Here is a 25,372-nt window from a genome sequence, read left to right as displayed (position 1 = left end):
ACCCAAGAACTCTTTTGGTGTCCATCTTCCAAGGATACAGGAAGAATGCCACATGGTAACATTGTCCTCACAATACAAAACACAGAGCCTCGGTTACCCCATCCCAGGAGTATTCAACTACCTACTTCACCACCTCACTCACAACAGTACCAACCAATATATTTCACTGTGAGAAGGCCAAAAATACAGAATTCCTTTCCAGAGTGGGTAGAAGTAGGTACCTTTAAAACTCTACTGAATTATCTCATTCTCTCTCTTTTTTAAAAGTATGTCAAAATCAGTCAAACTAACTGGTGAAGTAAATTTGAAAATGGACAATGCCACCAAGACCAAGGAAGGCTGCACAGTTGAACAACCCCTGGGGAGAGTGTGTATTGATAATGGGGTAGCAAGGAGAAAGATCAGCTTCTTGAAAACGGAGGTCTTGGTGAATCTTCAAAAGTTAACGACAGCACTACAAGCAAACAAAAGATTTCCCTTGTTCTCTCCTTAAAAAAATCACTAAGTGGGTGACTGAGGTTAGGGTGACTGTGGTGATGCTCTTTATTTTGATTGGTGCTGCTTAAGCTAATTCTGCACTTGAAAATATATAAAGCATGAAAAGTCAAGGTCTAAGTCGAGGGTTGTGGTCTTCAAATCTATCTGAGGGGTTTCATTTCTTAGGAACATCCTCTCTCCCCTGCCACATATTAAAGTCTGAAGCAATTATAGCAAAATGTGAGAAACTGAAAGCTGGGTGGTGAGCACATGGATATTTTATTGTTTCTTATATTTTTCTTCAAGCTTGAAATAAAAGTAATAAATTTTAATGAGGCAACTAGTCTTTTTTTCTTTTAAAGATCCATTCGGGTTTCAATCCCAACTGTAATGAATAGGCCTACCTGCCATGGGATATTATAGGTACAGCCACAACTTGATAATCATATTAATTGAGAACTTTCAGACAGTGATGATGACAGGCAATAAAACAATTCAGTAGCAAAAGGCTTGTTTATGGACTAAGAGGAGTAGGACAACAACAGGCCACCCAGTGTCAGCTTTACTGCTTTAAAACAGCCTGTCCAGGAACTCCCAGTAGTGTGTGTGGGATGGTTCTTTTATTTGAAAATACTGGGTTAAAGAATATTAAACAGATTTTTTTTTAAACAGCAAAAACATTCTGAGTTTTTAACATGCTAAAATGTATTACGATTCTCCAAGGATGGGCTTATAGATTTCCCCAAATTTATTTGACCGTAGAATCTTATCTTGAAGCAGGATTCTTATTTGGAAAATGCTGCTTTAAGGTAATGGTGTCGTTTCTCTATTTAGATTCTTACAGCTCTTAATAGGATTATTATTTATAAAACAAATGTAGAATCATGGACTTGATGGCAGACTGAAAGAAGACAGCATGTGATATGAGGATCAGACCAATTAGAATATTGTTTCATCTATATCCATACTGGTAATCAACTCTTGGGAAAGAAATACTGTATTGTGACAACTGTGAGGCCTATTGCAAAGGAAAAAAAGACTGGAGAGATCTACATTGGTTATTTCTTGATGGTAGATTACAAGCAATTTCACTTTTTTTTTTTGTACTTCTCTTCATTTTCCATAATTAACAGGCACTCTTTTAATAATCAGAAAAAAGAGTACTATTAAAAATGACTAATTAGTTAATACTCAGTTATAGGCCACATCCGCCTGAATCCACCTTCTTGCTCTCCTACATAGCTTCTCAGTTCTTAGTAACACCTTTCGGAATAAATCAATTTTTTACTTGAAGAATTTTTATTATATTGTGGCTGTCAAAACAGTGATAAGAACTAGATTTAACAGAATGGGCAATAATGGGCACTTTTATTTAGATGCACAATATGCCCAAAAGAATTTTACCTGTATTTCTGGTTAAGAGAGGTGATATTCTGAAATATGTAGCAAATAGAGGCTGTATGCAGGCAAAGTTAGAGCAAAGAAGGATAAAGTAACCTTTTTATCTTTGGTGACCAGAACACCATTTATCACAAAGTTAATGTTAACATTAGGTATTCTCTTCAGCCATAAATAGGCCAGACACTTGAAAACTCACTATCAACAGTTTCATGAGGGCATTCACTAATCAGTTTCAATACCACCCCTGCTTCTAGTAAAACAAGCTTAAGCAAATGTCCCTCTTTTGGGCATTTCTAGTGAAGGAACCCTGAATGTCCTTCTTTTTCCTTTCTGCTTCCTGTTTCTACTTTCTCATCCTATTTCTAGGCTCAATACAATAGTTTCAGATAGGCCTTCAGTCTTCTGCTTTATCTACATTCTGAAGTCTTGCCTTAGGTGTACCACCTGCCCTGAGAGAGAAAAAAGCTCAAAATGGTTTCCTGCAAATAGCTGTTAGTTCTGCAAGAGCCAGGTTCTCTCACTTTGGGCCCAAAAGCTCTCAATCTGCAGGAGAAAGTCTATATATTAATATATTCCAAAGCATAGATATTTAAGAAAAATATTCTGGATTTCAGGACAACCAAGAATCAACAAATCTTTGTCTTCTAAGTTATCAGAAGCTGCCTCTGCTGTCACTTTCAGAACTACAAAATAGTCAAATAAATGGGTTTGTAAAAACAAGTTTATCTTTTTTTTTTTTTTTAGAGAAAAGTTGTTCTAAAAAGAAAGTCTGGTTCTAGAGAGCCAACAACACATTTTCAAATGAATGACACAAGTTCATAAGGAACAATGTCCTTGGGGTGCACACAGTAATAAACATGGCCTGCCAGTGGCTCATAGCTACAGCAAACAAAGCAGGAAGCAGATAAACATCCAATTGAGACATGTTAGCAGTCCTGGACTAAAACGTGTCCTTAGCCATGTGCACTTCTTTTAAAATGCAAATATACCTGGAACTGAGATTTTGGGCCTAATTATTTACACTTTTACAAGAATTAGTTTAAAATTAGACTGTTAAAAAGAAAATTAAGACTGTTTTCCCCCAGGCACGTAGGTAAAAACCTTGCAGGAGAGCAAAGGGAATTTTGATTTGACAGAGGGGAAAGAGAGGTCTGCATTTCTGAGGAGATTCAGGCAAAAATTGCAAAGGAAATATAAGTGCACCAGAACTTGCCACCCACTGCATCAGTTTGTCCAGAGCTCTGTAGCACCTCAGGCCCCTCCAGCACCTAAGTGTCTTGGGCTCCCAGAAACCAGAATGGCAATACCAGCAATACAGATAAGCCACATGAGGGGTGGCTTCTGTGGGCCAGTCTGAGAAAGGTCGATGAACCATCCCTCAGAACATCAATCCAATGAAAATTACTTTCCAAATTCCAAGATTCTGGTTTATAAGAACTCTCCTGGAACATAATCCATTAGAGGATTGGGGACTACTAAACCTAGAATCTGTGTCAAAAATAAGTTCTCTTAAAGGAAGTAGCCACGGATGTGTGCAGAAGTTCTCTATCAGTTACTGAACACAGTTCTACCTGCTACAGTGGATATCTGGAGAGAACCTAAGTCAGATCCACTGCATGTGCTGGTTAGGCTGTGCACTGGATATAGAGGATACCCTCTGGAGCTAGGCAGTTCATATGGCTCTAACCACATGTTTAACAGTTAAATTATGATCTGTCTGCAGCACTGAATACAATGCAGTCATTATAAATACTACAATGCCCTGGAAAAATGCTGTTGACATGAAAAGTAGGATGTACAGTATGATCTTACTTTTGTAAGTGTAAAGAAAAAAGTGTTGCTTGCCATTCCAGTTCAAGAAACATCAAGCCTATAGCTACTGCAGTTGCCCACAGAGAGTGTGCCCTGAGAGGAATTCAGAATGGAGAAAAACAGGAAACATTCCGTGCTTTGGATATACTGGTACTTAGATTAAGATGCATATCTAAGGAATCATTTCAATGACCCCAGATTCTTGCATCTTCTCATACATAGAAAAGCACTAAAATCATCAACTTGAGATGTCTGTTCTTTGCTATTGGCAGTAATCTTTTGATGCTTGACTACATGTTTTTCTCAGCAAAAAAGTTCATATATCCTCATTCTTTTGGCATTCCATTCGCTAGCTCCTTTTTTTTTTATTAAAGTATTTTAAAATTCTTGTTACTATTGCTGAGGGTCATATTTTGAATTCTTTTTTTTTCTTACCTTTTTGGTTTAAAAACAAAGTAGTCTTTAGCTGGTTTCAATTATGTAAATATATTTTTTTCTATGGTATTTTCCTCTTGGTGGTAACATCTTAAGTAGATGTTTTTTTCTGATGTATATATATTAAAAAAAAGTTCATATATATCCTGGCTCCTCCTTTACCTCCTGGGAGCAGTTCCTCAGAGCTCTCTGAGGCTATCTCCCAGGCTATAGCGCTCAGTAAGGTCACTGAATAAAAATTAACTCACAACTTTTATGTTGTGCATTGTTCTCTCAGTGGACGTAAGAAACAATCACACACATCAACCCAAGGTACACGTAAAGAAAAAGACTGGAATCAAACAGACAAAAACGGTAATGCTAGTAAGTAGTAGGATTATAGATAATTTTAGATTTCTTTAAGCTTTGCTGCCTTTTTCAAACTTTGACAATAACAGGAAATCAGGGGAAAATACGAGTTAGTGGACTCCAGTAACAAAGAGAAAGGGGAAAAGTCATTTTTTCATCTCCCATATATCACTAATTAAATCTATGGTGTAAACAGAAATACTTACTCGGCCATGAGTTTGGCTATGCGGTGACAGTCATTCTTGTCATAAAACCAGATACTGTATATTGACACTTGAAAAACAAAGAAAAAAAAATAAGGGGAAATGAGGTTTCAATACTTGGGTAATATGTAAGTAACATATTATCACCATAAAATGTCACAGAATTTACCATGAGGACCTCAAACTGTTAACAGTTACTCTAAAGAAAAAAAAAGCCTCCCCGCAAACTGTTTAATAATAAAATTATTAATAAAATTAGGACAGCTAAAATATTCAGATGAAAATTGCAAAAATTGTTGGTTTTAGACATCATTACCAGATCTCATCAAGCTTAAGATGCCACTAAAGTACAAGATAAACTATTATTTTATGCATTATCAAGAAAAAAAATGCTGCCAATTAAACTAAGAATTAACATTGATTGTGTGGAAAGGGAACGTTGCCTACCATTCCAGTAAATATCGTATGTTGCCCTAGCCTGCCATCAAGCCATCAGCCACTGCAGCGCCCCCTACCCCCCTATGGTGAGCCCTAAGGCAAATTCAGGATGGAGACAAACAGCAAACATTGTGTGCTCTGGATACTGGCCCTAGATAGTTGCATATCTAAGATGTCTATCTAAGGAATAATTTCAATGGGCCCAGACCTTGCATCTTCCCGTACACACAAAAGCACAAAAATCATTAACTTAAGGTATCTACTTTTTGTGATTAGCAGTAATATTTTGATGTTCAACTACATGTTTTCAGCAAAAACTCCTACATATCCTGGCTCCTCCCTTACCTCTTTGGAGCATTCTTCAGAGTTATCTGAGAAGCTATCTCCTGGGCAATAGTCCTCAGAAAGGTCTCAATAAAATTTAACCTGCAACTTTTAGGTTTTGTTTTTCTTCACTTGATAATTGTAAAATGCTTTCCAAATTGATAGTCAAATGTGGGGAAAAAGGTGTCTTAATCGTTGAAAACCATGTTCCAAAACCAAACACCAGAACCTTTATGAGTCTCTTGAAATTTAAAAATATAAAATTAATACCACATTACAGTAAAAACAAAGCTTTAAAAAACAAACACCAACTCCAGACCCATCCTATGATCGACTCTATTCACACGTGAAATGGAAGTGCCCAGGCTGAGCTCCATATCACACTTCTTTTCCAATCTTTTATTCCCAGTATGGTGATTACCACTAAGAAAGCCCCCACAAAACACTGAATAATAAACAAGCTCCTGCTGTATAGCACAGGGAACTATATTCAATATCCTGGGATAAACCATAATGAAAAAGATAATAAAAAAGAATGTATATATGTATATAGCTGAGTCACACTGCTGTACAGCAGAAATTAACATCGTAAATCAATTATACTTCAATAAAAAAATAAAGAAAAACACTGGTGAATGGATAGATGAACTTTATAAAGATGACTAAATATAAAACTACTGTAAATACTTTTTAAAAAATACTTATTTATTTCTATTTATTTATTTTTGGCTGCGTTGGGTCTTCCTTTCTGCACACGGGCTTTCTCTAGTTGCAGTGAGCGGGGGCCACTCTTCGTTGTGGTGCACAGGTTTCTCATTGCGGTGGCTTCTCTTGCTGTGGAGCACGGGCTTCAGTAGTTGTGGCACGTGGGCTCAGTAGTTGTGGCTTGCGGGTTCTAGAGTGCAAGCTCAGTAGTTGTGGCGGATGGGCTTAGTTGCTCTGCAGCATGTGGGATATTCCCAGACCAGGGCTCAAACCCTTGTCCCCTGCATTGGCAGGCGGATTCCTAACCACTGTGCTACCAGGTAAGTTCAAAACTACTGTAGATGCTTTTTAAAAAAAATTTATTTTCTTTATTTATTCTTTATTTTTGGCTGTGTTGGGTCTTCGTTGCTGCACGGGCTTTCTCTAGTTGTGGTGAGCGGGAGCTACTCTTTGATGCGGTGTGTGGGCTTCTCATTGCAGTAGCTTCTCTTGTTGAGGAGCACAGGGCTTCAGTAGTTGTGGCACGTGGGCTCAGTAGTTGTGGTGCATGGGCTTAGTTGCTCTGTGGCATGTGGGATCTTCCCAGACCAGGGCTCGAACCTGTGTGCCCTGCATTGGCAGGTGGATTCTTAACCACTGCACCACCAGGGAAGCCCCAGATACTTTTTTAATTTATTTTTTTACTTGAACTTTTAATTTTTATACAATTTTTAAAGGTTACTTTCCATTTACAGTTATTACAAAATTTTGGCTGTATTCTCTGTGTCGTACATATAAATACTTTCTGGATAAGGTAGATATACTGAATACATAAGTCAAAATAAACATAGCGATAGGCATGGCTCATTGCTATCATGTGCACCCACTGTGACACAGCACATCCCAGGTTGCACCCCCTTTCATACTTACTGTGACTCTCTGGCACAGGAAGGGCAGATATGCTTTTATTTTTTAAAATTAAACTTTTAGTTTTGAAATAATTGTAGCTTAACATGCAACTGCAAAAAATAAACAGAGATCCTGTGTGCCCTTTGTTTGTTCCAGTGGTAACATTTTGTAAAACTATAACATAATATCACAGCCAGACTACTGACATTGATAAAATCAAGATACAGAACATTTTGGGACTTCCCTGGTGGCCAGCGGTTAAGACTCTGCCCTCCCAATGCAGGGGGCCCAGGTTCGATCCCTGGTCAGGGAACTAGATCCCACATGCATGCCACAACTAAGAGTTCACATGCCACAACTAAGGAGCCTGGAAGCCACAACTAAGGAGCCCACTGCAGCCCTGCTGCAACTAAGACCCAGCAAAACCAAATAAATATTTTAAAAATATATATTCAAAAAAAAGATACAGAACATTTCTGTAACCACAGGGATCCCTGTTGCCCTTTTATTGCCACAGCCATCTCCCTTGGTACCCCTCCCCCATCTCTGACCCCTGACAAGCACACTAATCTGTTCTCCATTTCTATAACGTTGCCATTTCAAGAATGTATTATAAATGGAAACATAGAGGATGCAACTTTTTGCAACTGACTTTTCTGTCTCAACATAATTCTCTGGATATTCATCTAAGTTGTTGCTTGCATCAATAGTTTGTTCCCATTTTTTGCTGAACAGTATTTCATGGTATGGATGTACTAGTTTATTTAACCATTTGTCCACTGAAGGACATCTGGAGTGTTTCCAGTTTTTGGCCATTATGCATAAAGCTGCTATGTTCGGGTATAGGTTTTTGTGAACCTAAGTTTTCACTTCTCTGGGTTAAATGTCCAAAAGTACAGTTACTGAGTCACAGTAGTTCCATGTTTTTTAAAGAGAAACTGTTAAACTGCTTTCCAGTTTTACAGTGGATGACACATCTAGTCTCTGTGCATCCTTGCCAGCATTTGTTGTTCTATTTTTACCTTTATGCATTCTGATAGGTGCATAGTGGTAACTCATGGTGGATTTAATTTACATTTTCCTAATGGCTAACGTTACTGAACGTCTTTTCATCTGCCTGTCATCTGTATATCCTCTCTAGTCAAATGTCTGTTTATGTCTTTTGACCCATTGGATTGTTTTTTAAACTGTTGAGAGTTCTTCATATATTCAATATACCAGTCCTTTGTCAGACTTGTGGTTTGAAAATATTTTCTCCTTTGTCTGTAGTTTTTTTTCATCCTCTTCACGAGGTCCTTCCAGAGCAAAAGTTTTTAATTCTGACAAGGTGCAATTTATGAGTTTTTCCTTTTATGGATTATGCTTTTGATGTCAAGTCTAAAAACTATTTACTGACCCCTAGATTCAAAATTTTATCCTGGGCTTCCCTGGTGGTGCAGTGGTTAAGAATCTGCCTTGCCAATGCAGGGGACAGGTTTCCAGCCCTGGTCCAGGAAGATCCCACATGATGCGGAGCAACTAAGCCCGTGCACCCCAACTACTGAGCCTGTGGTCTAGAGCCCGTGAGCCACAACTACGGAAGCCTGAGCGCCTAGAGACTGTGCTCTGCAACAAGAGAAGCCACTGCGATGAGATGCCCATGCACCGCAATGAAGAGTAGGCCCTGTTATCTAGAGAATGCCTGCATGCAGCAATGAAGACCCAAAGCAGCCAAAGGTAAAATAAATAAAATAAATAAAAATTTTTATCCCGTTTTTTCCCTAAAGGGTTTATAGTTTTACATTTAAGATGGTGATCCATTTTGAAGTTTTTTTGGGGAAAAAAAGGTTTAGGTTAAGGTTCTTTTTTTTCTTTTTGGTGCAACTGTTCCAGTATTATTTGTTGAAAATGCTCTCTTCTATTGAGAGATCTCTTGTACCTTTGTCAAATATGAGTTGGGCATATTTGTGTGTGTCTATTTCTGGATTCTTTATTCTGTCCTATTTATTTGTTTATCCCTCTACCAATACCACATCATCTTGATTACTGCAGCTATATATAGGCTTTAATATTGGGAAGAATAATTCCTCCACTTTATGCTTCTTTTTCCAAGATCGTTTTAGCTTCTAGGGTCTGTGTCTTTCCATATAAATTTTAGAATAAGTTTGTCTATGCCTAAAAAAATCCTTGCTGGGATTTTGACAGGACTTAGGAAGAACTGACATCTTTAGTATGTCAAGTCCTTCAATGCACAGATATAGCACATCTCTCCATTTATTTAGGTTTTGATTTCTTTCATTTTGTAATTTTCAGCACACATACCCTGTATATTTTTTGTTATGTTTACTCTAAGTATTTAATTTTCTTTGTAGAGATTATGAATGATATTGTTTTTAACTTGGGTTTCCACAGGTTCATTGTTAGTATGTAGAAGTCTGATTGATTTTTGTGTGTTGATCTTGTATCCTCAGACCTTACCAAACTCACTTATTTGTTCTAGGAGTTTATACATAGACAATCATGTCATTTGTGAATAGAGACAGTTTTATTTCTTCTTTTCCAATCTGTAGCCCTCTTCTTTTTTCTTTTTCGCCTTATTGCAGTGGCTAGATCTTCTAGTGCTATGTTGAATAGCAGTGATGACAATGGATATCCTTGTCTTGTTTTCAATCTTAGAAGGAAGACATTCAGCCTTTCACTTATGATATGGTGGATTAGAGTGACTGATTTTTAATATTGAACAAGCTTTGCAGATTTGGAATAAGGCCCATTTGGGCATAATTTATATTTCTTTTCTATATATTGTTGGCTTTGCTAATATTTGGTTAAGGATTTTTTTCATCTAAGTTCATGAGAGATACTGGTTTGTGGTCTTCTTTTTTTTGTACTATCTTTGTCTTGTTTGGGTATTAGAGTAAATACTGGTCTTACACAATCAGTTGAGAAGAGTTCCTTCCTTTTCTTTTTTCTGGAACAAACTGTGTAAAATTAGTGTTAATTCTTCTTTGAATTCTCCAGTAAAACCATCTGGGCCTGAAGATTTCTTTTTTGAGAGCTTTAAAATTATGGATTCAATTTCTTTCATGGCTATAGGACTACTCATGTTATCTATTTTATCTCGGTTGAGTTTTGCAGTTTGTTTTTTTCAAGAAATTGGTCCATTTCTTCTAAGTTGTCAAGTTTATGAGTATAAAGTTGTTAATAGCATTCTCTTATTACAGAGGATGTGTAGTGACATTGTAAGCAGATACGGTAGGAGGTCCCAGGAGAAAGAGAACCAGGCACAGCTTTCTTGACAGAAGAGAAGCCATTTTTGGCCTAAGACATTTTGTGTTCTAAGCCTGGCCATCATGCTTGCCCCTGAACAGGTCCCAGTAACTAATGATCTTAAGGAAACAAAAGAATGCAGAAATAAGCTATTATCAGGCAAGAGAAGTAACAATAACAAAGATAACATATCAGTCTTAGACTCCCTGTTCTGTTTCAATGGTAAGACTAGCCTGAAAAGCTCAACCACCAGATCAACTGAAACCTAAGGAATGATGATGTTGACCTTTTCTGACCCTCAATCAACTATAGAAGCTTGGACTCTGTGGACCACTCAAGCCCCTTCATGAATATGCATGTATCCTTAGCTTAAAACTCCCCCAATTTTGCTGTTCAGGGAAACCCTGCTTTGGGAAAGCCCAGTAGTTCTTAATTGCTGCAAGTAATAATAAATCCTTCCGGGTTTCCCTGGTGGTGCAGTGGTTGAGAGTCCGCCTGCCGATGCAGGGGACAAGGGTTCGTGCCCCGGTCGGTCCGGGAAGATCCCACATGCCGCGGAGCGGCTCGGCCCGTGAGCCATGGCCGCTGAGCCTGCGCATTTGGAGCCTGTGCTCCGCAACGGGAGAGGCCACAACAGTGAGAGGCCCGCGTACCGCAAAAAAAAAAAAAACCCCAAAAACAAAAAAACAAAAAAAAAATCCTTCCTTCTACTGATCTTTGGCTTGGTTTTGTCTTTTGGCTCGACACCCACCAAGAGGCAAACCCAGTTTGGGGGTAACAACGTCCACTATTTCATTCCTGATATTGCTAATCTGTGTCGTGTTTTTGCTTTTGTTAGTCATTACTAAAGGTTTATCAATTTTATTGACTTTTTCAAAGAACTTTTTTTTTTTTTTTTTGCAGTATGCGGGCCTCTCACTGTTGTGGCCTCTCCTGTTGCTGAGCACAGGCTGCGGATGCACAGGCTCAGCAGCCATGGCTCATGGGCCCAGCTGCTCCGCGGCACGTGGGATCTTCCCAGACCGGGGCACGAACCCGCGTCCCCTGCATCAGCAGGCGGACTCTCAACCACTGCGCCACCAGGGAAGCCCTCAAAGAATCAACTTTTTGTTTCATTGGTTTTTCTCTATTTTCATCTTTTCAATGTCACTGATTTTTCTGTTCTCATCTTTGTTCTTTCCTTACTTCTGTATGCTTTGAGTTATTTTATTTTGTTCTTCTTTTCCTAATTTCTTGAGGTGGGAATTTAGTAGACTCCTAGGCAGTGTTGCTTGAAGGGGTGAGAGAAGTTTCCCATGGCTAGGCCATCTGGTATGCCTTTAGTGGGGAGCCTCTGACCTTCAGAGATGAAGACTGCTACCCAGGCCAGGCTGGTTGTGATGTGACTCCTCCCCTGCTCCCACCACATCTTCATGAAAAGGAGGGAACATATTACCCCAGTGGCCACTTATTGTCAGTAGGGCTTCCAATCCTTCCTGCCAGTTTTGCTGGGCTCACCTGGTACTGTTGACAGGATTCCCATTTGATCTGGGAGAGGAATGAGCCTAACTGGGGCACCCTCCTTTGCTACATTGGAGGTCAAGAAACACCAGGCCTGGGTCCCCTTCTTCTGTTGGGTGGGAGGGTTGTAAGACAACCTGCTGCTGTGTTGTTCTTTGAGTTCTGGGTCCTGCACCAGATCATCTTCCTCTTTCTACTGTTCAGAGTTTTCCTGATTGTCTTTTGTGTTACTTCTGGTTTTTATAGTTGTACTTAACAGGGTAGAAGCAAAGAAAGACAAATCTATGCCATTTTGTTTGGATCATTAGTCTCATTATGTATGCTTATGGATGGAAAACTGAAGCTCATGGAAAGACTACATGACATTAATAAATCAGAGAAAAATAGCCTTATAACTAGAACTCAGGTCTTCTCATTCCTAGGCCAATAATCCTGCCACTATACACCCAATGCCTCATTAGTTGAAATAATGTAAAATATTTTGTAGAAACAAAAGAGTTAATGGGCTTTAATTATGCTTGAAGACTAAAGCAACACATAAAAGAATAAAGTATAAATAACTGAATAAGTTAAAAATTATACACTAAAAGACTGACAGAATATAAAAAATATAAATGCTAGCACAAGAAACTTTAAATAAATTAAAAATCCTTTTTTATAACTACGATTTGAATTTCATCAATACACATTAACATATATTGATATTACCAATACACATTCATTTAGGAAGCCACTGTTAATAAAAAGCTTTTTTTTTAAAAAAATTAAGGTATAAATGACATATATTAGTTTCAGGTGTACAGTGCCATGATTTGATATTTGTGTATACTGCAAAATAATTACAAGGCCAGTTAACATCCATCAACCATACACAGTTACAAAAAAATTTTTTTTCTTGTGATGAGAACTTTTAAGATCCACTCTCTTAGCTACATTCAAATATGCAATACAGTACTATTAACCATAGTCACCATGCTGTACATTACATTCACATGACTTATTCATTTTATAACTGGAAATTTGTACCTTTTGACTTCCCTCGCCCATTTTACCTACCCACCTCAGGCAACCACAAACCTGTTCTCTATATCTATGATCTCCATTTTTGGTTGATTCCACATATAAGTGGGATCATGCGGTATTATTTTTTCCATCTGACTTATTTCACTTAGCATAATGCCCTCAAAGGCCAACCAAATGGAAGGATTTCATTCTTTTTTATGGCTGAATAATATTCCATTGTGTGTTCAGTTCTCCCAATACCATTTATCAGAGACTGTTCTTTCCCCATTGTGTATTCTTGGCTTCTCTGTCATAAGTTAATCAGCCATACATGCCTAGGTTTATTTGTGGGCTCTCTATTCTGTTCCATTGACCTATGTGTGTTTTTATGCCAATACCATACTGTTTTGATTACTACAGCTTTATAATATAGTTTGAAATCAGGGAGGGTAATGCCTCCAGCTTTGTTGTTCTTTCTCAAAATTACTTTGGCTCAGGACTTCCCTGGTGGTCCAATGGTTAAGAATCAACCTTCCAAAGCAGGGGACGCGAGTTCAAGCCCTGGTCAGGGAACTAAGATCCCACGTGCCGCGGGGCAACTAAGCCCGTGAGCTCTGGAGCCTGCACGCCACAACTAGAGAGCCTGTGTGCTGCAAGGAAAGATCTCACATGCCTAAACTAAAGACGCAATGTAGCCAAATAAATAAATAAATAAAATATTTTAAAAAAAGGGGGCTTCCCTGGTGGCGCAGTGGTTGAGAGTCCGCCTGCCGATGCAGGGGACACGGGTTCGTGCCCCGGTCTGGGGAGATCCCACATGCCACAGAGCGGCTCGGCCCGTGAGCCATGGCCACTGAGCCTGTGCATCTGGAGCCTGTGCTCCGCAATGGGAGGGGCCCCAACAGTGAGAGGCCCGTGTACTGCAAAAAAAAAAAAAAAAAAAGATTTCTTTGGCTCTTCAGGGTCTATGTGGTTTCATACAAATATTAGGATTGTTTGTTCTATTTTGGTGAAAAATGTCATTGGAATTTTGACAGGGACTGAATCTGTAGATTGCTTTGGGTAGTATGGACATTTTAATGCTATTAATTCTTCCAATCCATGAGCATGGGATATCTTTTTTTTCTTTTTATAAATTTATTTATTTATTTATGGCCGCATTGGGTCTTTGTTGCTGTATGCGGGCTTCCTCTAGTTGTGGCGAGCAGGGGGCTACTCTTCGTTGCAGTGTGTGGGCTTCTCACTGTGGTGGCTTCTCTTGTTGCGGAGCATAGATTCTAGGCGTGCAGGCTTCAGTAGTTGTGGCACATGGGCTCAGTAGTGTGGCTCGCGGGCTCTAGAGTGCAGGCTTAGTAGTTGTGGCGCATGAGCTTAGTTGCTCCGCGGCACGTGGGATCTTCCCGGACCAGGGCTCGAACCCGTGTCCCCTGTATTGGCAGGCAGATTCTAAACCACTGTGCCACCAGGGAAGTCCAATGTATCTTCTTCAATTTCTTTGATTAATGTCATAGTTTTTAGTGTACACTGAAAGCTATTTTAATGGCGAATTTTTTGTTTCACCCTGAATTAAGGTCATTACATTCTATAAAAGACTTTGTGGCCAATCACAACTTTAACAGTTTCTTTTCAATGGAAATAAAAGTTTAATTGGCTTTTTTATTGCCATTGTAGAGTGAGATAAAACATTGATATACAGAGTAAGTGAATGGTTTCATTTTAATCAATGAAGATCATGAACATGGATTTTTTTTTTCCCTACTCTGGTAACAAGGGGGTTTCTCTGACCCCACATCTGGCCATGCGTCCTACCATGAAGCAGCCCAGGCTTGCTTTTGTTTTCTGAGCCGTCAGCCTGCTGTGAATAGTTCCCTGTGTTTGGAATCCATTTTCATCGCCCCTCTTCTGTTCACAGAACTTCAAAACACTACCAATGCTTCAAACAGAGTTAATATCCTTGAATAATAGATAATTCTGGAATATTTTATATGATGTAAGTCGACAGATTAAACTTACCTTTGACATCCCAATGGAAGAAGCACAGAAGCAATCCTGTTACAGAGGAGATAATTGCTAAGCATTATCTACCACAGGCTCTTAAGTTATGTTCCTTGCAGCTAAGAATTGCTCCAACATAGAGTAAATTGGATTGGGGTTCTGAAAAGACTTCATATATGGCAATCACACACAACTACCTTTCTCTAAATATGCCTCATCTGACCTTGGCTAAAGAACACACAAAATACAAGAGGCCAAATACAAAAGATACTAATATTTCTCTAACAGACAACCCCATACAACTTAGACTGATGAGAAAAAAGGATGATATGCAGTACATCAGGCTCAGAGAGGAACACACAATATTACTGGGGGCTAAGTAGAGGCATTTAAGTATGTTTTCATAGGGGATTTGCAAACGAAACTCTTAAGAAAGAATTCCATATCAATAATCAAAGTAAGTCCACCCGAGCTGTCAACTTACTTTGACAAATCTTTACTTAAGCCCTACCCCCTTTCCTTTGAAGAAATACACTATAATTTAGAAATAAGATGCACACTTTCCACGCTTGTACATTATCAAGTAAACAGCCAAAAAAGAGCCAAACACTTTCAAAGGCATGCTGCAGAAGAAATAAAGATAAGGAAGCCATAATGATAGCTTAATGGGTAAAGGATAAGAGTCACACTCGATTCTGCCAAAAGCAGACCTGTAGAGGTTCAGACACGCATCAAAGAATCAGCTCTGTCTGCCAACATATCAAATGCTCAGTGCATGCAACTGGCAAGGAGGCCCAGGGAGCTGCCACTAAGCCTGTCACTGTCACTGGTGAGGAAAGACAGACAAGTTCACCAGATAGATAAAACCATGGAAGACCTTGTCTCTAAACCAAAGCTAAGTATTCTTCCCTCAAGAGAACTTACACTCTAAGGCCCAACACATTTTTGTCAACAATTTGCTTGCTGAAACATCTTGATCAATTATACCACAGAGGATTTAGGGATGTGGCAATACCGTATAATTTTGCTATGGTAAATAATAATGGCATCCTGCTTTATAAGTGGCTTTTATCAATATGAAAGCAAATTATTTAGTTATTGGACACCCATCACATATCATGGCTGTTAACCATTGTCCCAAGTAAGTCATGCTGTTACTGAAGAGTTAGGGGGTGTGACAGGACATTTAAATACCTTTATGTTGTACGTCCATAAAAAATAGCAAAGTGCAGAAAAGTATATTCAAAATTAAACGTTTCCATTGCTTTTCTTTTTTTTTTATAACTTAAAAAAATTATTTATTTTATTTTTGGCTGCATTGGGTCTTTGTTGCTATGTGCGGGCTTTCTCTAGCTGCGGTGCATGGGCTTCTCACTGCGGCGGCTTCTCTTGTTGCAGAGCACGGGCTCTAGGCACGCGGGCTCAGTAGTTGTGGCGCATGGGCTTAGTTGCTCTGCGGCATGTGGGATCTTCCCAGATCAGGGCTTGAACCCATGTCCCCTGCATCAGCAGGAGGATTCTTAACCACTGAGCCACCAGGGAAACTCTCCATTGCTTTTCAAGTGACAGCCCTTTTCTTTTGAAAGTATGAAAAATACAATCGACAAAGATTAAAGTTATTGGATTGTTTAATACTGATAAATTTTAAAAAGCTGAAGGGCAAGACATCCATTTCCCTAGAGAGTCCTGTTTGAAGATCCAGGAGCCAATTATGATTTGATGTTATACCTCATTTTGCTTCTCATCTGCAGTGGCATATGGCACGCACAAGATCAAGGAAACCCAAATTAATTTGGAGCCTTTATAAAATCCCTCGAGACTTCTAGAGATTCTGTGAACTGTCACAGAGCTGGGAATCACTCTCATGCACATTGTCTTTTTATTCATTTATTATTTAGATCTGATCTTTCTAAAAGGATTTGAGGAGGCTGAAGATTTTCTCAGTATGGTGCCAAGCAGAAAAAGGGGTTTGATAAAGCTTTTTGGGGTTGAGTTATAAAATTATTATAAAATTTATGAAGATGACACCCACAAAGATCCCCAAGACCGGGGAACAAAAACAAGAAAATGTACTTTCAACATAACCAAAAATATTTACGCTAGAATGAGAAAGACCCTTCTGATTATAAAAGTACTGTTAAGAATGGAGTAGATGATACAAACACAAGCCTGCCCTGACAAGTGAAAAAGCAAATGCCTTGACAGATCATTTCCTTTAAGACAAGAATAAGCCTGGTGGCTCCTTATCAGTATCAAAAGGTTGGGAAAGAGAGAGAAGAGAAAGTCTCTGAGGTGGGGTGGGGTTTAGAACACACACACACACACACACACACAGGAAAAGGGGTATGGAGACAAAGATTGCGGACCTGGGATTACGACTGGAGACTGTGGTAGGTGGCAAACAGGCAGGTGAGGCAATGCTGTGAATCTATAAGTAAGGCTGGTAAGTGTAACTGGGTTATGTCAGCAGCTTACCTTTTTTGGACAAAAGAACACACATATTAAAATACCACTGAACACTAACATGGCAGAGAAAGAGCACACCTTCTAAAATTTAAATTATAATGTCCATTTAGTAAACACTGATTAAAAGACTTAGGCCAGGAAATTAAAAATGCTATTTTGCAAGCTCTTTGGTTTGTTTCTAAATTTGGTTCCCCTCTCTAAATTAAATCAAGTCCAAAAATATTTACCAGCAATACTGCTTCCAAAGTCCCTTTTAACACTGTAATTTCAGTATAGGATTCAGACACATGAAATGACCACTGAATGTTTTGGGGGACTAGGAAAATAAACCCCAAAATATCACAACTGATGATTCCTATTTATAAACTTTTTATTCTTTAATGATGGGCAACCCTGAATAAAATAGTGAATCACACTAGGGTTTCACCTCTGCTGTCAGGATCTTTCGCCATTATTGCCACACAGTACTTGCCACTCCCTAAGGCAGAGCTTCCCCTGAGCTGCAAGTGATTATGGGTGTGCCAAAATGTTGGATTCATCCAACCCCCACTAGTGGTCTATTCATCCCAGTGTCCCACACAAATCCATATTATCATTTTTATGTATCACAAGGGACAACAAAGGGTGGGAAGCATGGCCCTTGGCTTCCATGCAGCCAAGTTCCTGTTTCCTGGGCTTCTAAAAATCTACACTTAGGGGTTTGGGAAACAGGTCAGACAGTGGTGTAAGAAAAGGGGGAACTTCTTTTCTCTCCTTTCTCTAACTTCTCTCCTACATGTTTTTCTACCAATTTACTAAGAGATTATCCAAACCAGGGTTGTAAGGCAAATGCCGAAGCGGGTATAAGAGACCTCAGGGTGTGATGGATCAGCAAGGCTCCGGTGAGCAGGCCCTACCCAGCGCTCTGCTGACTGTTAGTGCTTGCAGGAATGCAGGTGCTGTGTGGCCATACATGCCATTTTATCATAACAAGAAAAGGTAGAACTCCAGATGTGTGTGTGTAAAATACCCCAATTTTTTTTTTTAATTTTATTTATTTATTTATTTTTGGCTGCGTTGAGTCTCTGTTGCTGAACGCAGGCTTTCTCTAGCTGCAGCGAGCAGGGGCTACTCTTCGTTGCGGTGCGCAGGCTTCTCATTGCAGTGGCTTCTCTTGTTGCGGAGCCCAGGCTCTAGGCACACGGGCTTCAGTAGTTGTGGCTCGTGGGCTCAGTAGTTGTGGTTCGTGGGCTCTAGAGCGCAGGCTCAGTAGTTGTGGTGCACGGGCTTAGTTGCTCTGCAGCATGTGGGATCTTCCCGGACCAGGGCTCGAACCCGTGTCCCCTACATTGGCAGGTGGATTCTTAACTGCTGCACCACCAGGGAAGCCCAAATGCCCTAATTTTTAAAATGTTGGTAGTAAATGCTTATCCTATGCCTTCCTCTAACAAAAAGAAAAAGTTGAGCATGCCTAGAAGCAGTGACTTTGCAAGTAGCTCAGATCTGCCTGGACCCTCCGGGGGAATGAATGTCAGAGAGCTGTCTTGAGGTTTATTCTGCCCACTCCAGAGTGGCTTCAAATCTTCCTGGACAAGTGGTTACTCTGTTTCAATTTTTCACCTCCACAGTGTGCTTCCCTATATTAACACAAGGTGAAAACCTATACAACACATAGTAAGAAGTTTCTGCCACTTAGCTATAAGTAAATGTTGCTTTCCTTTTTGAGTTCTTGAAAGAGAAAACATTAATTACCTAAAAGAAATAAGTGGAGCATACATGGTTAACTTTTAAATCTTTACAATTAAGATAACACTATAATTAAAAAAAATGATAAAAATTGCTTTTCCCCTGACAACACTACTTTGGGCGGGGCGGGGTGGGGGTGGGTGGGAAAGCCAGTAATTAATTAGGCATAATGAAAAGAATCTGCTTTGGAAATTCTGACACATTCACAGGCTCACGAAGTTAACAAGAAGGTACCTGATGGAGCTCTACTAGAATACTAAGTGGTGGCCTATGACAGGAAGCATTAAAGATTTTTGATATGTCTGACCTAACAGTGTCACCAGATCAGCCTTAGAGTCTAAGTCACTGTTTTCATGGTGTTTTTACCTCTTCAATCTACAAAGGTGGCAACAGCAAGGCTCTTTATCTTGGTTCAGAAGGCCAGACTAATGCAGCGCCACAGATCCTTCTTCTTTCACTGATTGCAGAATCATACCAACCACAGCAGCTGCTGCTGATGGGGGAAGACTGCCTGCCTTTCTTCAGGCTAAGTAAGAAGCAGTGTGCTGGATTCAAAGATCACAAAGAATGAACTGTGTAACTTTAAAAACTGTTTATAAATTCCTCTTTCAGTCTCGACGTAGAACTCACATTTTCTGAGTTGACAAATTGTAAACTTCTCTTGCAAGGAAATTTCCTGCACTGTGCTTTAAGTTTGAAGATTTGCGCCAAATGCCAGCAGCCACCTAGCACCTCTACTGTTCCGAGTCTTGCCCTTGAACTGAGAAAGGACAAGCAGAGACCAAGAAACACACACAAACACACACTACAGTATTTCTCCTACTAAAACTTTCCATTTGGCAGCTACATTTTCAACGCTATGGAAATGAATCTCCCTGCTTTTTCTAGTGATCTAATTTTAATTAAAAATGCTCTATATCAAGAGACTGATGCCCGATATAAAGGAAAAGTTACAAGTGAAACGGAAACGAAGGGGTACTTCGCACAGGTTTTTGGAGGTAAGTTCTTAAAAATATTAAATAGCGATAATATTTTTATATTCAATTGTTTTGTTATGGTGATCTGTTGTTGTTGTTAAGCTGGTTACAGAGTGAAGCTTTGTTGATTTTTTTCAAAAGTACTTCTGGATTATAGAAAACATTTTAAAATGAAAAGTGGCATTCAGTGGGAGATCCATGCCTTAAGGTGTTGGGTGGAGGAAACACGGAGTTGTCCTTGTTAAAATGATTATAGTTCAGTAAAAAGATGTCAAGTCTAACATGCACACAAAGTAAGATAATTGCTTCTCTTCTGGCTAAAACCACCACCACCAACTTGTCTAAGGACAGAATAAAGTTAGGTGTGAGAAGAGAAAATCTAGACTGTATACTTCTTATTCATGAATCAGTATTGCTGTTAAAAATGACCAGGAAAAACAACACGTAAATACCCTCACAATCCCTCTGGTGGATCACATTTTCACTGTAACAAGCTTAATCATTCAAATTGGCAACTGGTAAGTCTCAAATCACAGATCTTAAATCATTAATTTTTACCACTAATTAACAGGGTTGTTTCAGGAATAAATATGCGCAGCATTGGGATTAATATAGTAGCATATTTCTTTAAGAATCTTGACCTTTACCAGAAAGGCAGAGGTCTGACATTAAAAGTTCTAACACAATTTAAAGACTTCTGCTTATAATTTTCTAAGAAAATAAAACAGAATCTCAGAATTAGAAACATACATAAAATTCTTTAAAAGTACATAATACTGTTAATCAAAATGATATACCGTGTGGTAAAATGCTTAGCAAAAGATATTTAATAAACATTAATGAATTAAGATGTGCATCTGAATTAAATAATCACCTTGTTTGTTTAAAAACAAAGTAAAGGACAAAATAAATAGTTTTTGCAAAAGAAAATCATTAAATGTTGGAATCGATTTTACAGAGCTTAGTGGTACCACAAACCTTTATCTTAATATTTTCAATTAACCAGGTTATACTGTGAACTGTCTAGCTGTAACAAAGAAAAACCAGTTTTGCTTGCTTTCACTTTTTTGTTGATTCACATACCAAATTTTGGATTTAAAAAAACTGCTCAGAACCTACCTTACAAAATGGCCTTGGGGCATGTCATAATTAAGTCACACACACACACACACACACACACACACGCATACATATAAATAACAGATTCCAGGTTGCCACGTTCACCCTGAGAGATACCCACAGAAGTGGAAATCAAAGCACCCCTGACATTGATCTTGGGGAAAAGAACCTTCTAAGAGAAACATACTTAGTGAGGTATGTTTCTTGTAGCAGGTGCTCACCAAATGCTTGAAGGAAGAGTGGATAATAGAAGCACAATTTCCTCACTGTGGAGATAAATGTCCTGTGATAGTATCAGAAATGTATAGATCGTATGGATGCTTTTTCAGAGGCCGGTTGCTATATGGAGAACTACTCTAGTACCATTTACTGAACCTGACAGAACATTCTTCTCAGCATTTTTTAAGATGTGATGCAAGAGATTTTAAACTACTGACCCAGTTATTTTACTGAGTCCATTTATTCCTGACTAAGTTTTGTTACACTGTGTTTTTTCCAGGAAATTGTCCATATAATCCAAGTTTTAAACTTACAGGCAGAAAGTTCTTCATAGCGGTTTCTTATTTTTAAAAAGTTCTTTGCAGTGGTTTCTTATTTTATTCTCTATATTTAGTTGCTCTATATATACAGTATATATTATTACTAGTATTGCCTATTATGCCTCTCCTTACTCTTTTTTTGTTGTTGTTGTTGGATCAATCAAGTTATAGGGGAGAGTTTTTTGTTTTGTTGATTTGCTCTACTGTTCTATTGCAATTCCTACTTTCTGCAATTAATTTCTACTCATCTATATTTTCCTTCAACTTAAAGATTTCTTTTTTCCTCTATAACTTTTGTGGCTGGGTAGCCTACATATGGTATTTTTTATAAAATTCTATACAGACTTGAAAAAAATGCAAATTCTTGAACTGCTAGAAGCAGGGTTCTTTATATGTCCATTAGATCAAGCCTAACTGTGTTGTTTAAATATCCCATAACCTTATTAAATTATCTGCCTTATCTGTCAATTACTGAGGTGGCCTGTTTAACTCTCCCATTATAATTATGGATTTTAAACATTTGATATGTAATTCTGACAAATATTAATACAAGGTAATACCAGTCTGGAATTGTTTTATCTTGCAGGTTATTTACTCCTTTTGTCATTATGTGGTAACTTTTATTCCTGATGATGTTTCTTACCTTAGAATCTATCATGTGTGATTTACATAGTTACATCAGCCTTGTTTGGTTAATAGTTACCTAATATATATCATTCTATCCCTTTACTTTCAACCTATCCTGGTTTTTGAGTTTTAAGTTTTTTGAAAACAGCATTTTAGGCAAATTCTGTATCTTTATCCAATCTCAGAATCTCTTTTAACTGGCAAGTACAGTTCACTTAACATTTGTTCTAAATACTGATTTATTTATTTCTGCCATTTTATTATAACTGGGCTATTTCCCATGGTTTCTATTTATGTTTTTCCTATCTTGACTTATACTGGCTTAAAATCAAGACATCCTATTTTTTGTTCTGCAGTGATTACCCTGAATCTTTTGGGTAATCACTTGACTTAAAAGTCTGTTGTTCATCAGTTTATTTACCCTCTTCTCAGTCTTGGGATGCTTTATGTTTGGAAAGCTTTTATCTTATATTATTGCTATCTAGTATTTTTGCTTTACTTTTTTTTTTGGTTGGTTTTTTTTTTTTGCGGTATGCGGGCCTCTCACTGCTGTGGTCTCTCCCGTAGCGGAGAACAGGCTCTGGACACACAGGCTCAGCGGCCATGGCTCACGGGCCTAGCCGCTCCGCGGCATGTGGGATCTTCCCGGACCGGGGCACGAACTCGTGTCCCCTGCATCGGCAGGCGGACTCTCAACCATTGTGCCACCAGGGAAGCCCTGCTTCACCTTTTTAATACCTCTACTCAAACTAGTCATTTTATTGTTTTATACAGTTAATGCTTATTTTGATGTACCTTCTTTTCTTTGCTCATTATGGTTGTTGCTTAAATCTCATTATTTCTGTGTTCAATTTCCTTATTTCTGAACTATAGCCTTTAGAACTGCACTGGTAAAATTAAATTAATTAAACTAAATTAAGAATTAATTTACAATTAAAAACTCAGTTGTACTAGGCACATTTCAAGTGTTCAATAGTCACATGTGACTAGTGGCTACCATACTGGACAGTAGTGCTTTGGAAGTGTATACAACAAGGGTCTGGGGAGACAACAGTTCTGTTTTTGTTGAAAAATGTCTTTATTTTGCTCTCTTGAATTACTGAATTGTTTGTTTCTTCCTCAGTACTCTGCATATATTATTCCCCTGTCTTTCAAATTCAGTAGCTGCAATTAAATATGCTGTCAAACTGGTGCTCTTTGTAAATAATCAATCTCAAGCTTGGTTGCTTCTGTCTTTGCCTTTGATGTTTTACCATCTGTCCAGGTGTGTATTTATTTCTATTTACTTTGGGGCCTTATTTTACTGCCTAAATCTGAGACTTCTGTCTTTCATGGATTCTGGAAGATTCTCAGTCATAATCTCTTCAAATATTACCTCTCTATATATTTTATCATTCTGAAATTCTTCTCTGTCATATGTTAAACTTTCTAAGACTTTCCTATCCTATCCTCTCTTTCAAATTTTCCATTTTTTCCCTTTCTGGAATGCATCCTGGATAATTTTCTCAGATGTCTCTTCCAGTTCCCCAATTCTCTTTTCAGTTGTTATAAATTCACTGTTGAGTCCAGGTAGAGAGTTTATTTCAATAACTAAAATTTTAATTTCTAGAAGTTTTACTTGGTTATTTTTCAAATCTACCTATCATTTTATTTTATAATCTACATCGGATATTCATATCCATTAAAGTCTCTATCTGATCATTTCATTACCCAAAGTTTCTGCGAAGGGTTGGCTGTTTGTTTTATCGTAACTTTTACTGACTGAATTATTTCTTTGTATATATAGTAATTTTGGACCACGAGGCTTGTCAATAAGATGCCTGGGCAATCTGGATTAAGAATATTTCTCTCCAGAAACGTTTTGTATTTGCTTTTGCCAGATGTTCTAGAGTACTCAACAGTTGACGATCAATTTTATGTTAATTTTTTGGCCTGGGTAAGAAATTATACCAAATGAATGATATAACTTGAATCTCAAATCTGCATGAGAGAGCTCATGGTTACAATTTTCAGGGGAGACATTTTCCCTCTAACTCATAGCCTAGACTGAGGTAGATTAGCTTGCCTGTCATCTCCCTAGGTTCGTGGGGATATCTCTGATATCCTTCTAATTTATTAATATATAACTCATTAGGGCACCTGGGTGAACGTTGGTATGCACGTTTCAGCTCCAATGAGCCACCTCGTGAGGGGTCAAGGTCTTGTCTCCTGATCCCATGTAATTATAATGGGGTCCTTATGTTAAGGAACGTTCCCTATCCCCAAGAACCCTTTAACCAGCTGGCAGCTGATGTCAGCACACAAGCTTCCCACTTTGGCTTTCAGTTTTCACTTTGATGCTGACCCATTAAAATGCCCCCATTCCCTTTTAGGCTATACTATGCATTTAATATTTTATACAGCATTTCTAAGTGTTTATAGGAGGAAGATTTTCTGACATCATATTGCTGGACAGGAGTTTTTCTTTGATGTGCCTATGCCATAACTCCTCGAAATTCAGAGTTTGCAAGAATGGTTTTATAATCCAGTTAGCAAAATGGATTCTGTTCACAAATGAAAACAGAAGATCAGCAGATTGGTAGTAATGCATATGTTTACACAGCAAAAGAATTATGATTTTTCAACTAATCACAGATAAAATGAAAACTATCGTAAGTGTTTTTAAGGGAGATGTGTCCACAGATTAAAACAGCATTACATTATCCTACAAAATTTTAGCCAGGAGGGGGCTGTGTGTTCCAGCACACCATGACCCACTGATGAGAGTTTTAAAAAATTTGTAGCCTCCAAGATTTCTCATCTTTAACATATATTTATATATATTCAACTTATCATACCTCAGGCTGTCTAGTAATTGCCCTTACAACATTTGAATGTAATATTTGTAAAGGTAAACAGAGTTCCCAGCTTGTCATGGTGCTAATCAGAAGGGATGGAAAGAAGCACACTATGGGCCTAGGTTATAAGTGAGCCTGTATAATATTAAAGTCTTTATGATTCTTTCACTAATAAGATCATTTGGCGTAAGTCCAAGATGGAGACAAAGTCTATAATATTTTATATTTGTAAGTGCCTGACAAAAAACCTTTACATATATGGTGCTCTCTTAAGATAAGCAGGTCAGATCAGTGGTTTAAGTGATTTA

The 25,372-nt window shown here is 38.4% G+C and overlaps 1 protein-coding gene across 5 annotated transcripts in view; it reads right to left on the bottom strand.

The window, feature by feature from the left end:
- DCP1A (decapping mRNA 1A) overlaps positions 1 to 25,372 on the bottom strand; it is a 62,612-nt gene that overhangs the window by 28,253 nt on the left and 8,987 nt on the right. For 3 of the 5 annotated variants that reach the window (XR_009542761.1, XM_060161582.1, XM_060161583.1), the window contains exon 4: positions 4,680 to 4,746. Coding sequence is in view for 4 of the 5 variants with exons in the window: in XM_060161582.1 (XP_060017565.1) it covers positions 4,680 to 4,746 (67 nt within the window). In the remaining variant the exon portion in view is untranslated. Of the gene's footprint in view, positions 1 to 4,679; positions 4,747 to 19,331; positions 19,479 to 19,595; positions 20,658 to 25,372 lie in introns of those variants that run through there. The other 2 variants (XM_060161585.1, XM_060161586.1) reach the window with 2 other exon arrangements.

This window comes from Lagenorhynchus albirostris, chromosome 10 (genome assembly GCF_949774975.1).
Source record: "Lagenorhynchus albirostris chromosome 10, mLagAlb1.1, whole genome shotgun sequence".
Lineage (NCBI taxonomy): Eukaryota > Metazoa > Chordata > Mammalia > Artiodactyla > Delphinidae > Lagenorhynchus > Lagenorhynchus albirostris.
The sequence above is the reverse complement of the archived record's forward strand: the minus strand, read 5'-3'. Positions and strand labels throughout refer to the sequence as shown.